This window comes from Microcebus murinus, chromosome X, assembly GCF_040939455.1.
Source record: "Microcebus murinus isolate Inina chromosome X, M.murinus_Inina_mat1.0, whole genome shotgun sequence".
NCBI classification, from domain to species: domain Eukaryota; kingdom Metazoa; phylum Chordata; class Mammalia; order Primates; family Cheirogaleidae; genus Microcebus; species Microcebus murinus.
Genome location: NC_134136.1, coordinates 203,304 through 219,263, shown reverse-complemented (window position 1 = coordinate 219,263; position 15,960 = coordinate 203,304). Strand labels below are relative to the sequence as shown.

Below are 15,960 nucleotides of genomic sequence, written 5' to 3'. Positions count from 1 at the left end.
CCTTGGAGAATCCCTCCATGTTCCGTGGAAGGTGGGAAATTTGGGTGAGGGTCAAACTATGGAAACATCTTCCCAGAGAAGAAAAGTGAAAGCAGCCCTGGGTAGGAAGCCTGGGGCTCGGGATTCCAAATGTATCCCTGGGTAACCTTGGGAGGCGCCTTCTCTACTCTGGGCAACAGCAGGCCCGTCGGTAACGGGTGGAAGTTGGCCTCCATGGTCCCTAAGGACCCCAGTGCGCCAGAGGCAGACGAAGCGGAAGCTCCGGCGCTGCAGCTGGCTTTCCTGGCAGGTGAGTCCTTAGTCTGAGTGGCCTGGGGGCGTGAACTGCAGGGCCCTGCCTCCACGCCAAAGGATGGGCTAGCCGAGGTGCCACAAGGCTTTGCAGAGCACCCAGGATCCCCAACCTCTCTGCCCCGCTTCTCCCCGCTGGCCTCTCGCTTTAGGATAAACTGCCGGTAGCTGCCAGGGCGCAGTAGCGCGAAAGCACAGCAGCTACGGAAATGGGAGTGCATGAAACCGAAACCTAGCTCCAGGGATCCGGCGAGCCCCATCTGGGCAGGACGGGCCCCTAAAGCCCGCCGTTTAGCCACGCCGCGACCCGCCCGCCGTGGGGGCGGGAATGGTGAGCCCCAGTTACAGGCTCCGCACCCTCTCTGCCCCAGCCAACACCACGCCCGCGCTTATTTGCATTTAAAGAGAAACGCTCGAAGGAAAACAGTGGGCGGGCCGAGACACGCCTTCCCACAGTAGCGATTGGGTCACACGCCTGCCTATCAGAGCGCGGACGCCCCACCCTGTGGCCATGGAGTGCGGGGGAGGGGTAAGGGGTAGCTGCCCAGAGCCTGGGGAAGGGGAGTCAGTGCAGGAGGTGACTGGAGCCGCGGCGGCGGCAGCAGGAGCACTGGTGGCAGCGCTGGCAGCCGCGGCAGCCGAGGCTCCAGCCCGGCCCAGGACGGCGCAGTGCAGCAGACAATAACCAGGCTTGGAGCATGACTGGGCCGGGTAAGCGTTGCGCGCAGGCAGGAGCCTCCGCCTGCCGGTGGTCGAGTGCATTCCCGCGTGCTCCACTCCGGTCGCCTGGGGGAGAGCACTAAGGGCTGGGCCGGTCGAAGTCTCAGCCGCTTTCCGCTCTCCCTTGGAACCCGCTTTGCGGACTGTCCGGTGAGGGGCCGAGCGGCCGCGAGTCCCCTGAGTACGGGCGACCATAGCTGGGGGGGAGGGGGGGAGGAGCACAGGCAGGCGGGCTGGCTAGCCTGGGCCATACCTCCGAGCTCTCAGGGGAGGGATGGGCCCGCACGTGATGCTGCACAGTCCCAGGGAGGGCGCCACCAGCCAGCAAGCACCCCAAGCCGTGCATTTGTAGGCCAGGAGCTCCACAGCTTTGTTGTGGCACATTTGCTAGAACAGCTGTGTTACGCTGGTACCGTTCAGCCCAGCAGCCCGCTGCTGCCCCTCCCCTCCCCTGCGCATCTCCAGCCTCTCATCTCCGCTGACTGAAGCCAGTGCGCTGACTTGGGCCAGAAGGAGGCTGGCTTTGGCGTGGATTGGGATAGCCACACCGTCTGCCCCCTCCCCATAGGAGCACAGTTGGGCCTGCGGGCTGTCCAGTTCCCTTCTGAACCTTGGCCTTGTGGCCCCAACCAGCCGCGCCCCCTCCACCTGGGCCTCCGGGAGCATCTGGCGCCCGCCCCCGCAGGCGAGCTAGCTGGCAGCGAGTTCTCGCTGGTCCTTGGGTTAGAGCTGCAGCGCAAGATAGTCCTTGGTTGGGTTAGAGCTGCAAGGCCGCTTTGTCTCCCCCCTCATCTCGCCTCTTTTTCGCTTGCAGGGCACTGGCAGCGTTTTTCTCTGAAGCCTCCCGTTTAAAAATAGCTATAAGTACTGTGTTGTGGGGGGATTTCAGTGCCAGAGGCAGAAGGGGCCATCAGCTGTAGTGGGGAACCCACTGTCTGTGTGTGCAAGAGGGGTAGCGAGGATGTCAAACCCTCCAACTTCGCAATTACTTAATATACCCAGTCCGCCGTGCCACTGTCATTGTGTGATGCAGACACCTCTGACACTGGTGACCGCCTGAACGCCAGACTTTACCTGAGCTCCCCCAGTGGTGAGTAGCTGTGCCGGCCAAACACGCCACAGCCCCAGCGTCCAGGCGGCAGCCAGATTGGCCCCGCAGAGATGGCCTCCGTTTGGCCAGGTTTGCCTTGGCATGGGCCACAGGGCCAAGGCAAGACTTGTCCTGAAGACAAACACCTCCCTCTGCAGCTCTGCCTGCCTGCTGCGGCGGCATGGACAAGGTGGAGTGCACTGCGCTGTTGGACTGCCAGCCCCGTCCGGATTCCTGCAGAGCCCCCTCCCCCAGTGTGGCTCCCCTTGTTTGGCCCCACCCTCTATATGTTCACTGGTCCACAGTGTGCCTCTGCCAATGTACTCCTTAGGCCTTTCTGAGGAACTGGAGAAAGAGAACCACCAAGGAGCTTAGGCTCTTTTTGGACCTTTGATCAGCCTCTGAGGATGGAGAGCCTTGTGGGTTGCTGGGCCTAGGCAAGCCTGAGCACCTGTGAGGAGGGGCAGTGAGACCCAGTAAATTCTGCACTTGGAGGAAGGCTAGCTAGGGACCTTTTTGGTACCGTTCAGGATGGCAGATGCCACACTACAGTCACCTCCTTCCACCTTGACTAGGCCTGAACACAAACCTCTACTTGCAGCTGGGAATCTCCAGCCCAGGGCTGGACCTGCCCTCCTCTGCCTTGTCTCAGGACACAGCCACTTAATGTATGTGCTCTATATAACTCTCTTTCACACACCCAAATCCACCCAGCTGACACCTGTACAAATCTTCTGCCTTCTCAAGCCCCAGTTCTGGGCCTACCTTCTTGATGCCTTTTCCGCCTGCCTTTTGCCACCCATGATGACTTCTTTCTCGGAACTTCTCTGGGGCTGCCTGCTTCTTCTGAGCATTTTCAGGCTTAAATTATAATAGGAGGCAGACTATAATTAGGTTTCTATGCCTCTACTTTTTCTTCCTGAAATCATGGATGTCTGGGTTCTCTCGGAACCCTTTAAAAGAGTAAATGAAACCTGGACCTCAGTCACAGTCTTCTCAAAGCCTAGTGGTGCAGAGCAGTCGATGATTGCTTCTGAAGGACTTGTCTTTGTTGAGCTTTTGAGAAGACCTTTCTTAGCTTTCCAACTTACACTTGCCCTGATCCATATGAAAATGACTAGAGAAATGGTACTCAAGGCTCAGATATTTATTGAGTATGCCTAATGAGGATATAGAAGGGGGATGGATTGCAACTACTAGAAAAAAATAAATCATGATGTATCCCCTCAACAATAAGCTCGGGATCTTGACTGCTCAGACCCCAGACTATGCATACCTTTGGTTGCTGATTCATGAGCCTAGATTGAGATGAAAGATCTTTATAAGCAGGGGATCATCATGGGAAGTCTCCAGAAAACAGAGAGGTTTGGTAGGCAAAGGGTAAGCAAATTTAGGAATGGGAGGGGAGGGGGTGGCAGGTAGGGTGAAGGATGTGACTTGAATCTATTCTGGGTGAGATGATATGGCTTAGAGGTGGAGAAGAGGCTGGGCTCCAGAAGTAGGGGTTCCCAAATGCCAGGCTGTGGGATGGGGATCGTATCCTTTTGGGTAAAGAGAGGTATAAAAGAATGGGGAATTGGGAGTTTTGGTATTTTTTGTGTATAAATATACTGTGATGGAAGGTTTTGGGAAGGGTTTTAGAATGGAATCTTAGAAAGGAATTGGAAGCATGCTGCAAGTCAAGTGGGTAAGAGGTAAGAGGCCACTTTTGGATCTGAAAATAGAGCTGGGGGCGGGCTATTTCCAGAGGGAAGTTTCACTATGTCAGTCTCCCTTTGGCCTTGCAAGGGCAAGGGCAGGAAGGAGGGGGAAGCTGGGCCTAAATACCAATGTGGTGGGGGCTGAGAAGTGTCCCCCAGGTCTCTGCTGAACCCCTTCCTCTCAGCTGGACAGGCCTTCAGGAAGCATCAGTTTTGAATCCTGAGCCCTGGAAAACAACAGGAGCTTGCTTAAGGTCACTCAGCTATTTAAGGTTAGGCTGCTGCCTAATGTGCAGTGGCTCTTTCTTCTGTGTCCCATGGTCTCCAGCATCCTCTGCTCAATGCAGATCTCATTAACTACCACCCTCATCTCACTTCCCCCATTCCCCAAGAGGTAAGGGGGCTGAGTTAACGTGGGGGTTCCATCTGGGGAGTTACTCTCCCATTTCATGTCTCTTTTGCCTTTTGGTCTTGGTCTGCAGCTTGTCAGGGGCTGAAAGTTTCAGAAGAAGGGGAGGTAGTTGGAAGAAGTTGGCAGTCTAATGATTCTCTCCTAGTATAGTGGAGGTGTTAAGAATTCCTCAACAACTGTTACATTTACACTCTTGGAAAGCGTGTATGGAGGAACAACTCCGCTCCACTGGGAAATAGCACCAAGCCTGGCAGGTTACAGGCTTGCTTGTAGAACTGAGGAGGGAGAAAGGGTTTCCAACTCACTCACTTAACAGACAGACTACCTGAAGCTAGAAGAGGGAATGCTCAATGTTATAATAAATTCCATCAATTTCCCTGCCTCAATCCTGTCCAGGCAGATAAACTAGATGATAAGGTTAGACCACAAGAGGAGATATTTCATAGCCCTCCTGTATCACTCATTCCTGTGTCACCTGTGTCACTACCTGAAAGTTCTTGCTCAGAACTAATCTGAGCCTCTCATGCCGTAGTTAAACCTTGCATGTGTGTGTACATGTGCATGTGTGCGTGTGTGTTGGGATGGGGAGTTGGGAGCAGCTGGCCACCATTGCTCTTCTGCTTAACAAATCCATTGGAGATTTCATAGGCATTAAGCCCTCCCTCCACCCCAACTTCTGTTCTCTGAATTAAATAATCTCAGAGTCTTTCATCTCCTCTGATTGGTCCTATTTTTTAAAACTATGCATGTGTAAGTGTATCTCCAGCAGGGCTGGCAGGGAAACCAGAACCACTGCAAAGGCTCAGGGCCAGCCGAGTAAGAGCATATTGCTACCCCCACATCTCTTTTTGGGATTAGGAGAAAAATGGACAATGGAGAAAATGGCCCATGGGGATTGGTTGGGTCAGAGGCAGGGATACTACTGTTGCAGGGGCAATTGTGACCCTGCATTTGATCTGCATTTCTTGTTGTGGAGCCTTCACTGCTTTCATTTCCTTCAGGTTTTTTTCCTCCCTCCCAGGCTTCCAAGCATATACTAACCCTCCGTCCGTAGCCAGCACATCTCAGCCCTCCCTCTTCATCAGCTCAGCCCTCCCTGCTGGGGGCTGCAGCTCTGTTCATGGGAGTGAGGTTTGGGCCAGGCCAGTTCTGGGCCCCCTCCTTTCTGGATATATTGGAAATATTCACAGACCGGGCCTACTGCATTTTGAAATAATAAAATGTCGGGGATGGTGCAAGGAGTGAGGTTGGGCCACAGTGAACCTCTGGCCTGAAGTGGTGGACTAGGCGCCAACCAGCTAGGTACCCAGGCCTTCTGGCAAGGCATAGGACCCTTAAAGCCAATCTAGTACCCCCTGCCATGTCTCCTGACTCAGCAGCCGCTAGAAAACTGAGCACAGGACCACTGCTCCCACAGCCTCTCAGGGCAACCAGGGGGCAAGTGGACCCCCTGTGTATTTGGCAAAGGGGTTTGGCCCCAATCCTGTAGGCAGTGCGGAATAATTTGGTAAGTAAGGAGTGATGTGCTGAAATCAGGGTAGTAAGAAAATGAATCTGGCAAGGGTGAGCAGGATGGATGAGACAGGAAGGGGAAGACAGGAGGCAGGATTTTTGCGTTGTGGCAGGGAGGGGCTAGAGGGAGTTCAGCTAAGAGGTTTGTGTCATCTTCAGAGGATGTGGGGTAGTAGCTGAGGAGCTAGAGAGGAAAAGGTGACTGCAAGCAGCCTCATCACAAGAGCCCTTGATTGAATATCTGTTTGTTGCCTAGTGATCAGTTTGCCTTTACATCATTAATCATCTCTAATCCTTATCATAATTCTGCATGGTAGAGGTAGCATTTTCTTCATATCACAGATAAAGCATTTGAGTCTCAGAGAGGTTAGGCCACTTTCTCAAACCACACAGCCTGTAAGAGGTGAAGCTGGCATTCCAATTCCTGGAACAAACTCCAGATGAATTAGAATTAAAATGAACCAGCCTTATTTGAGCTCCTACTATGTGCTAGATGTAGTGACTGTAAAATGAAGGAGGGTCCCTTTGAGAGAGACAAATGACCAGACCGAGGTCTGCCAGAGTGAACTACACAAAACTAAGTATGGGAACAAGTCAATTGAAGGGCTAGTGGGGGAGGACAGAAGGGGAGAAAAGGCCCAGTTTGAAGTCTGTGCTGCATCTGGAGTTGGTAAGAGGTGACCCTCAGTAGGAAGGATGAAAATTAGCCAGGGGGTGGATTTGCCAGCCACCTCTACAGTTCCTTCAAAGGGTACCAAGTTGGGCAGCCCTTCCTTCAGGCCGTGAACAAACAGTTTTAAGAGCAGCCTTTGTTTGCCATGGGCTTTAGAATGGATCGTTCAAGTTTCAGATCATCCCAGAGGTCATTCTCTTAAGCCCAAATTATGCATCTTTGTCCACATTGGTAGGTTTCTGTTTAAACCTTTTGGGGACCTCAAACTTACCTCCCAAGGGAAAGAGGAGTAGAGGGACATGTTCTATAGTTTGGGGAAAGTGGTGATGGGGTGCTGATGAGGAGAGCAGCCACAGGCTGGATTGTCTGCCCCTGGATTCTAAAGTCAGCAGACTTTCTGGAATGTTTTGGGTGGGACAGTGGCAGACAGTGAGGACTGTAAATGCTGCAGAGAAGGGTCAGCTGGGCTGGGACAGGGGTAAGATTGGAGGGGGAGATGATGACTCTTGTAGGTGTGAGGGGAACCTTGGCAGTCCTTGTGCTCAGTCTTCCTCTTTTGATTGGTAGCCGACACAGTGCAGCAGAGTGGCATGAAATTGAGACTCAAGATGCCTGGGAGCTAGTGTGGCTCTGTCACCATCCTACTGTGTGACTTTGGATAAGTCTTTTCCCAAGCTTAGGCACAGTTTCCTGTGACAAGAAGTTACCATCCCCGACGAGGCCTGATTCATGTGTTGCTGGGAATGGCAAATCAGGGTTGAGGGAGTGTGGAGTGCTTTTTAAACTGGTAAGTGCCCTGAGTAGGTGAAGGATATCTGTTGATTTGCATTTTCTTTGATATTAGTACTTTTAGCTGAGTTTGAATCTTTGACCTTTCTGGCCTGGGCTAAAGAACCTGGCTGTTTGAAATTCCCAGATACTCCAAAGCTGTTAGCCAGTAGCTGACTCTTTTGGGTCCCTGAATATCAAAAGTGAGCAAATAAAACTTCCTGTGAGTTGATCACACAGCCACCTTCATTTACCATTTGGGGGAACTGAGACCCATGGAGATTTGGCGACTTACCCATAGAGCCCTGGGGAGCAACCTACTCAACCATGATTGGGTGCTTTTACTGCTAGAAATTGTCCAACCATGATTTGAATAAAATATTAATAAAAGTTAGTTACTATAATGTTTTGAGCTTCTGCTATGTAATGCATTTTATTTGGTACTTTGGTAGACACTCTCAAGAGCCTCATTTTACAGTTGAGGAAACTGAGGTATAAACCTATGAAATAACTTGCCAGATTTTCCCCATGTGGGCAGAGCTGATTCCAGTGAAGAACTGGCTAGCTCTCTGGGGTGGGAAAGGGGTAGACTCCCCATCTTCACCACTCCTTCCTTACCTGCCCTCCTCCTACAACATACAGAAGGGCAAGTTGGCCCCGAATGGGCCTGCCTCCAGAAACACTTCTTGGAACAGGCCCAGGGTTCTGTGGCTGGTCAAGGCCATGCCACTGGAACTACTGTGTAAATCCACATACTTCTCTTTCTTTCCTGAACTCAGCCTTCTCTAAGTTAGGTGGGCTGGCCCCAGAGCAGAATGTGCAAGGCTCAGGCTCCAGCCATCTCTTCCTCCCCTAGAAGTGTCTCTGGGGCAGGTTTCTGGCTGGTCTCCTGGCTGTTTTTTGAGTGGTGGGGAGAAAGAAGCAGCTCTACCATTGTAGCCAGCCTTCCACTGGTCCCAGAATGGCCTGAGGCTGGCCCTAGGAGCTGGGATTGCCCCACTACTTTCTATCACAACCTACTCCCTACCATGATAGCAGCAGCTGCAGCAAATGGCCCCTGGTGGGGACCACAGAGTAGCTTGGGAAGGTTCCCTTACCCCCCAGTCTGCCTGAAACTTAGCCACACTGGTTGGGAAACCTGAGGGTTCAGGGACCCTGCATTTAACAGTTCCACTTTCTTAGCAGCAACCCTGAAAGAAACCAGCCCCAGCCGAGGGCAGCTAGAGAGTCTGTCCCTTGTCGTTCCTTTTGCTTTCTTCCCCACCCACACTTGGTGAACTCTTGTGGTCCTAAGTAAAGGCAGCATAGCCCATTGAGGAAGGATAGCTTTGGTACCTGGTGTAGTAGCAAGGAATATGGAGAAGAGGCCTGGGGTGGAGGTAGCTAGGTGGGGCTAGACTAGGGGACTGCCAGCTACAGGAGACTCCTACCCTCCTTCCCAGTGTACTGGAGGACATAGGCAGAGGCATTATGAATCGCTGTGGGGGTACATGGCTCTGGGCAGAATAAGACAGGGAAGTGAGAGACAATCCAGTTTCAAAGCTAGTCCTCACCAACAAAGATGACCCTGGGCTTGGTTAGGAGGAAGGCCTGAACTAGGGGGAGAGAAGCTACATGCCATGGATACCACCCCGCCTATTTCATCTATGCCCACCACACACACAGAGGGCTTTTAAACTGCTTATAGCAGAGCACTTTGTATAGATCCACACGTCTTTAAAATCCACTCACTCCTGGCTCCCCCTCAGCCCTCAGCGTGCACTAAGGCAACTAGTCCCTCAGCTCCCCACAGCAAATAGCATTCCCAAATGAGCAACCTATTACATATGGTCTGCTGCTTCCTAAGAAACTAGGATCTGATCTGGAAGGAGTAATAATAACAGTAATGCCAATGTTTCCCATTTGCACTGTACTTTACAGCTTACAAAGTGCTTTTTGGTGCCTATTGTTGCATCTAATCCTCACACCACTGCAGTTGGACTGATGAGGTAGGGGGATAGGTAGAGGAGCTGTTTTGATCTCAAAATAGCTCACAAGTGCCTAAGGCTCAGTGGGCTACTTTGGCCTGTTCCGGGTCCCTTGGCACATGGGAGACTGGCAAGGTCTGGATCCCAGCCCTGTGGCCCATGGCTCCTTCCATAATACACCGCAGCTGCCTGTGGCTGGGAAAGGGACAATACAGAGAGCAGTGGATGGACTGGCCTCTACCCCCAGGGAACACAGGAGCTAGGGTAAGAGAAGGCCCAAAGGGACTGCCCTCTAGCTGGGGCATCAAGGTTCTGGAAAGCAGCCCTCTTTGTGAATCAATTTGCTTAATCCCTCTGTTCCTAGGAACTGTAGTCCCAAACCCACCAGGACAAGCCTTTGGTTCACAAGGATGTGTAGGCACATAAAGTTTTTCAATTTGCCCTTGGGTCTTCCTTGAGGCCCAGCCATACTTACTAGCCTCACCTACCCCTTCCTCTAATTCATCGCCATTTCCACTCCCTATGGCCTGACAAGGCCCAGACTGAATATGTTCTCCTCAAGGCAGCTTTTTGGAGTCCAGAAGGTATTCTTCTGCCTTTCACATTTATCTGGGGATATGTTAACAAGGTATAAAGAATGATATCTCACCACTCAGCTTAAGAAATAGCAGGCTATTCTTCAAGGCCTGCATCATGTTGGACCTTTAGACTGTTACATATAGGACTCTCCCTGTTAGCCTAGGAGCTCCCTAAAAGCAAGGTCTGGGAGTTCCCCCTTCTTGGCCTGCCCTGCAGTGCTGCATTCCATAGAGGTGAGTACAATTTCACAAACAACTCCACCACTGCCATCCCAACTTCCCCATCCCCAACACTATAATGACAACCCTGGCAGTAATTTCAGGACTGAGGTGAAAACATCTGTGCTATGGAAAGTGGGGCATTCAGAATAGGACCCCTATTCTCATCAGACTCTGGGTGATTGTGTGTGGGCATGTGTGTGTGTGTGTGTGTTTGGAGGTTGGAGGGGGTGCTTTTGTGGGACTATCAGTTGTAGGGCTGAGTTGGAACAGTGTGATGTGAAAATATGTCACACAGAAAAACCGCTAAACTGAGTAATGCAGATCTTGCAGAGAGGATCGTGTCAGCTTCCCTCACCTTTACTTTTCTGGATAACCAGCCATTATCTTGTTCCAGTTTTAATATTCAGTTCTGCAGAGTGCTCTTGATGGAAGCTTGGATCTCACTGATGATTCAAGTTTCAAGCAAAGCAAGGTACCAGGGACAAAAATAGTATTTGCAAGACAGGATTGGGGGCTCCAGGAGGGGCTCCTCTAATGAGGTCAGAGACTAGAGTGTAGCTGCCAGCCTCTCTCCATCCCCAGTGCTGGTCCACAGTCTTCCACTGAAGGTGAATGCATGAGTCTTATTACTGTGGCAACCAATCACAAGGCTGGCATACTGGCTAGCTGCCCCCTAACCAATGCAGGATGCAGTGGTGCTTTCCTCACCCCTCCCTCTCCCTTTTCTCTCCCTCTCCCCTCCCTCTCCCTCTCTCTCCTCCTCCCCCTCTCTCCTCTAGATCACCTGTCTGCTGGTGTCTACTCTATAGAAAAGGGACACATTATCCATGAAGGAGTTATTGGGTTTGAGTGGGCTGGTCACCAATCCAGCCATCAACTAGCTACAGTCACTGGAATACATCAGATCTGGGGTGAGGGAGGTGTGTTGGGGTGGGTAGTGGTTAGCTCTTCTTATTATTCCATTTCTGTTGGCATTTGAGTGTTTGAATGATTGAGAGCCTAGACGAGAAGGATGTGGCTTATACCAGGTTTATTTATTTAAATAGCTGTTAAGAGCTTATCTCCCAGGCCAAGAACAAGAATCATATAGGGCTTTCAAGGAGTTCCCTTCCTAGATACAGAGCCAGATGGGAGCCAAAATAAAAAGAGGTGGAGAATAGAGGAGAAACAGTCTGCATCATGGTTCTAAAGTGGAATTTGGGGGTTCCAGTTGCTGAGGGCCACATTAAAATCTCTTTCCAGCAGGACAGTCAATAGAGAGTCTCACCTAGACCCACCCCTCACATAACCTTTATGAGGGAAATGTATTTATAGGCCCTTTGGATGATGGATACTGAAGCCCAGAGTCCCTTTCCTAAGGTCCCTACATCATCTTCAGCAGGTCCTGGATTGCAGCCCTGCTCTGAAGGTCCATGAGGTTCCTCCTCTGAGGTTCTGAAGGTCTGAGCCTGGTTCTGCAGGCAATTTAGGAAGCCCATGGACAGGAGGTGAAACTTCAGGTCTACTTCTCTTCCCAGCCCCAGGAAAAATGTCAGCGAGAGCCCAGGGTAATGTGAAATCGAGGCCTGAATCCAGTAGAACCCAGCAAGGATTCAGTGGGCTGGTGCCTTTCAGAAATTCTGAACTGTTAGAGCTAACCTCCCTCTTGTCTTTCCTCCCTCTCTCCATCCCTACCCACTTTGATAATTGATAATCACTCCTACAACCAATAGCACCACTGGACTTTCATACATCTGCAGGTCCCCCTGGCCAGTGCTCCCCTGAGTTTAAGGTGGCTTGAAGGGAGTAGACCCAGCAAGGAGGTGGGGGCTGATGGCTGCCTGTTGCTCAGTGTAGGGTTTCACTGCCTTGGGGCCGAGAGGGGGCTGGCCCAGCAAGCCAAGCATATGGAGTGGATTAAGGTTTTCCCTACATTTTCCCATATTTTCTCTCTGGCTTTACTCAACACCTGTGAAAACAAACCCAGCCTGGATGCTTGCTCACGAGTATCTGTCTCTCTGTCTTTGTCTCTCTTGTCTCCTACAGACCCCACTGTGATGCTTCCTGACTGATGATGTTATAACAGTGCTTGCAAGACTGAGGCTGCATTTCCAGCTGACTGTACCTGAGTAGCCCCCATCACCATGGAGACCCGAAAAGATGAAGCTACTCAGATTAAGGGAGCCACAGTCTCTGGGGATCCCCATGACCAAGGGGCAGAAAAAGGAACCAACAACAAGGCACCTGAGGCAACAGAAGGACCAACACCAGAGCAGTTCTCATCTGGCCCAGGTAGGCTGAAGAAAACGGCCATGAAACTCTTTGGTGGCAAGAAGGGTATCTGTACTCTGCCTAGTTTCTTTGGAGGGGGACGAAGTAAAGGTTCCGGGAAAGGCAGCTCCAAGAAAGGTCTCAGCAAGAGCAGGACCCATGATGGCCTGAGTGAAGCAGCCTGTGGTCCTGAAGATGTTGTCAGTGAAGGAGCCAGCTTCTCCCTACATTTGTCTGAGTCACCCTGCCGATTTCCCAGCTCCCAGAGTGCCCACGGGGCTTTGGAGACAGGCTCCAGATGTAAGACATCTGTGGCTGGAGCCACAGAGAAAGCTGGGGCTGAGAAGGTTCCCTCTGTGCCCAAGCCAAAGAAAGGCCTAAAAGGCTTTTTTAGCAGTATCCGCCGTCACCGGAAAAGCAAGGTTGTTGGGGCTGAGCAAAGTGATCCAGGGGCCCAGGGGCCTGGGGAGGCCAGAGCCAGGCTTCATGAGCATATAAGCTCAGCTCCTCAGGTGCCCCACTCTGAGGAGACCTTCCAATCCCCTATAAAGGAAAATGGCAAACCCCAAGATGCCCCTGGGCCAAAAGTTTCTCCAGTACCAGAGCCTTCTTCACCAGCTACTGAGAAGATAGCCTGTAAAGATCCAGAAAATGCCACAGAGGCCTGTGCCTCAGCACTCCTGCAGCTCAAGCCTGCCCCTGAAGTCAGTAGTCCAGAGGAGCCCCATAGCCCAGAAACAGGGGAGAAGGTAGTGGCAGGAGAGGTAAATCGCCCCAGTGGCCCAGTGGGGGACCAGCTGAGCCTCCTATTTGGGGATGTCACATCCCTGAAAAGCTTTGACTCACTGACAGGTTGTGGTGACATTATAGCAGAACAGGACATGGACAGTATGACAGACAGCATGGCCTCTGGTGGCCAGAGGGCCAACCGAGATGGGACCAAGCGAAGTTCCTGTCTGGTGACGTACCAAGGAGGTGGGGAGGAGATGGCCTTGCCAGATGACGAGGAGGAGGAAGAAGAAGAGGAGGAAGAGGAGGTGGAACTAGAGGAGGAAGAAGAGGAGGTTAAGGAGGAGCAGGAAGAAGATGATGACTTAGAATATATGTGGGCAAGTGCCCAAATGTACCCAAGGCCCAATCAGAACCTGGGCTACCATCCCACTACATCCCCAAGCCACCACGGCTGCATGCTCCTTGACACAGTTCGGTCTTATCCTGGCCTAGCCCCCGGGGAACTTTTGACTCCTCAGAGTGACCAGCAAGAGTCTGCCCCCAATAGTGATGAAGGTTATTATGACTCCACCACACCTGGATTTGAGGATGATTCAGGTGAGGCCCTAGGACTTGTCCACAGGGATTGCCTACCCCGAGACAGCTACAGTGGAGATGCCCTATATGAGTTCTATGAGCCAGATGACAGTCTTGAGAACTCCCCACCTGGGGATGACTGCCTTTATGACCTCCATGGCCGCAGCTCTGAGATATTTGATCCCTTCTTGAACTTTGAGCCCTTTTCTTCTTTCCGGCCACCTGGGGCAATGGAGACAGAGGAAGAACGGCTAGTGACCATCCAGAAACAGTTGCTATATTGGGAGCTCCGGCGGGAGCAGCTTGAGGCTTGGGAGGCATGTGCCCGAGAGGCTCATGCCAAGGAGGCCCACACCAGGGAGGCCTATACCCGAGAGGCTTATGCCAGGAAGGCCTATGCCAGAGAGGCCCACACTCGGGAAGCTCGTGGTAGGGAGGCCCAAACCCGAGATGCCCATGCCCGAGAGTCTCGTGCTCAAGAGTCTCAAGTCCAAGAGGCCCAGACCCGGCAGGAGAAGCCCATCTTGGAGTATCAGATGAGGCCTTTGGGTCCATCAGTGATGGGCCTGGTGACAGGGGCATCAGGGACCTCTCAGACTTTTCACCGAGGAACCACCTCAGCTTTCCCCACCACTGCGAGCAGCGAACCAGACTGGAGAGACTTCCGTCCTCTGGAGAAGCGTTTTGAGGGAACCTGCTCCAAGAAAGATCAAAGTACCTGCCTGATGCAGCTCTTCCAGAGTGATGCTATGTTTGAGCCAGATATGCAAGAAGCAAATTTTGGAGGATCTCCTAGGAGGGCCTACCCTACTTACTCACCTCCTGAGGAGCCAGAGGAAGAGGAGGTTGAGAAGGAAGGAAATGCCACCGTGAGTTTCTCACAGGCCCTGGTGGAGTTCACCAGCAATGGGAACCTCTTCTCCAGCATATCCTGCAGCTCTGATTCTGACTCATCCTTCACTCAAAACCTCCCTGAGCTGCCTCCCATGGTGACTTTTGACATCGCTGATGTGGAACGGGATGGGGAAGGCAAGTGTGAAGAGAATCCTGAGTTCCACAATGATGAAGACCTTGCAGCCTCCTTGGAAGCCTTTGGGCTAGGCTACTACCACAAACATACTTTCAACAACTACCCTAACCGATTCTACCAAGGCCTGCCCTGGGGTGTGAGCAGCCTCCCTCGATACTTGGGACTCCCTGGTATGCATCCCCGACCTCCACCTGCTGCCATGGCCCTCAATAGAAGGAGCCGCTCCCTTGACACTGCAGAGACCCTGGAGCTAGAACTCTCCAATTCCCACTTGGTGCAGGGCTACCTGGAGTCTGATGAGCTTCGGGCCCAGCAGGAAGATTCAGATGAAGAAGATGAAGAGGAAGAAGGAGAATGGGGCCGAGACAGTCCTCTGTCCCTCTATACTGAACCCCCAGGGGCCTACGATTGGCCTGCCTGGGCCCCCTGTCCTCTTCCAGTGGGGCCAGGCCCTGCCTGGATAAGCCCTAGCCAGTTGGATGGGCCTTCCAGTCAGTCTCCATATGAGCAGGCAACTTGTTGCATACCTTCTGTAGCCATGTCAATGTCGCTGTCATTGCCAAGGCCAGAGCCAAAAGCACCCAGGGAATCTGGCCCTCAGCTAGCTCGGCCTTCACACCTACCCTTGCCCATGGGCCCATGCTATAACCTCCAGCCACAGGTCTCCCAGAGCATGAGAGCCAGGCCTGGAGATGTGCTGCTGCCTGTCGATGGGCCCAGTTGCTCTTCCAGTTCTGGAGGCTTCAGCTCCAGCCCTCTGCCCCAGGCCAAGCCTGTCGGCATCACCCATGGCATTCCTCAGCTGCCCAGGGTCCGGCCTATGCCACCCCAGCCTATGCCCACTCACTATGGGCCTTCCAGCCTTGACCTGTCAAAGGAGAGGGCCAAGCAAGGTGCCTATCTCCCCACCAGCTACTCCTCCACTGCTGTGAATGGAAACCTAGCCAAGTTGTCATCATCAATTCCGGAGTAGGGGCACAGGGCCTGAGCATGTGAATGGGGATTGGGGGTGGGCAGAGGGGTGGGGGTGGGGGTTGCTGTTTAACTTGAAAATCCTTTTGGCCAAGGAAAACTCCTATGAGTTTTCAACCTTGTTTTCCCACTTCCCTCTTCACCATCTATGGCCACTTTCAGTTCAAGTACATCTCTGCCCAGGGAGGCTGCTGCTGCTGCACTCCAGTTTTTGCTTTTGGGGTTTCTTCTTGTGACCCACGCAGGGTTTGGGATGCTGTAATTTTGTGCCTATTCCAGTTGCCGAGTTAGTGATTATATACACACACGTGCGCGTGCGTGCGCATATATATATATATATATATATATATATATATATATATATATTTTATGCGTCCTTGACACAGGACCCTTAGCACCCCCGACCCTTTCCCCCCAGTAAATGATGAACCACTGATGAGCAGCCAGGTCTGCACTGCTTCCCACTC

The 15,960-nt window shown here is 52.2% G+C and overlaps 1 protein-coding gene across 1 annotated transcript; it reads left to right on the top strand.

The window, feature by feature from the left end:
* The first annotated feature begins 825 nt into the window (after positions 1 to 825).
* Positions 826 to 15,517, top strand: AMER1 (APC membrane recruitment protein 1). Its single transcript, XM_012750014.2, has 2 exons — positions 826 to 1,002; positions 11,959 to 15,517. The coding sequence occupies exon 2, from the start codon at positions 12,057 to 12,059 to the stop codon at positions 15,492 to 15,494; it is 3,438 nt and encodes a 1,145-aa protein (XP_012605468.2). The 5' UTR covers positions 826 to 1,002; positions 11,959 to 12,056; the 3' UTR covers positions 15,495 to 15,517.
* The last annotated feature ends 443 nt before the right edge of the window (positions 15,518 to 15,960 follow it).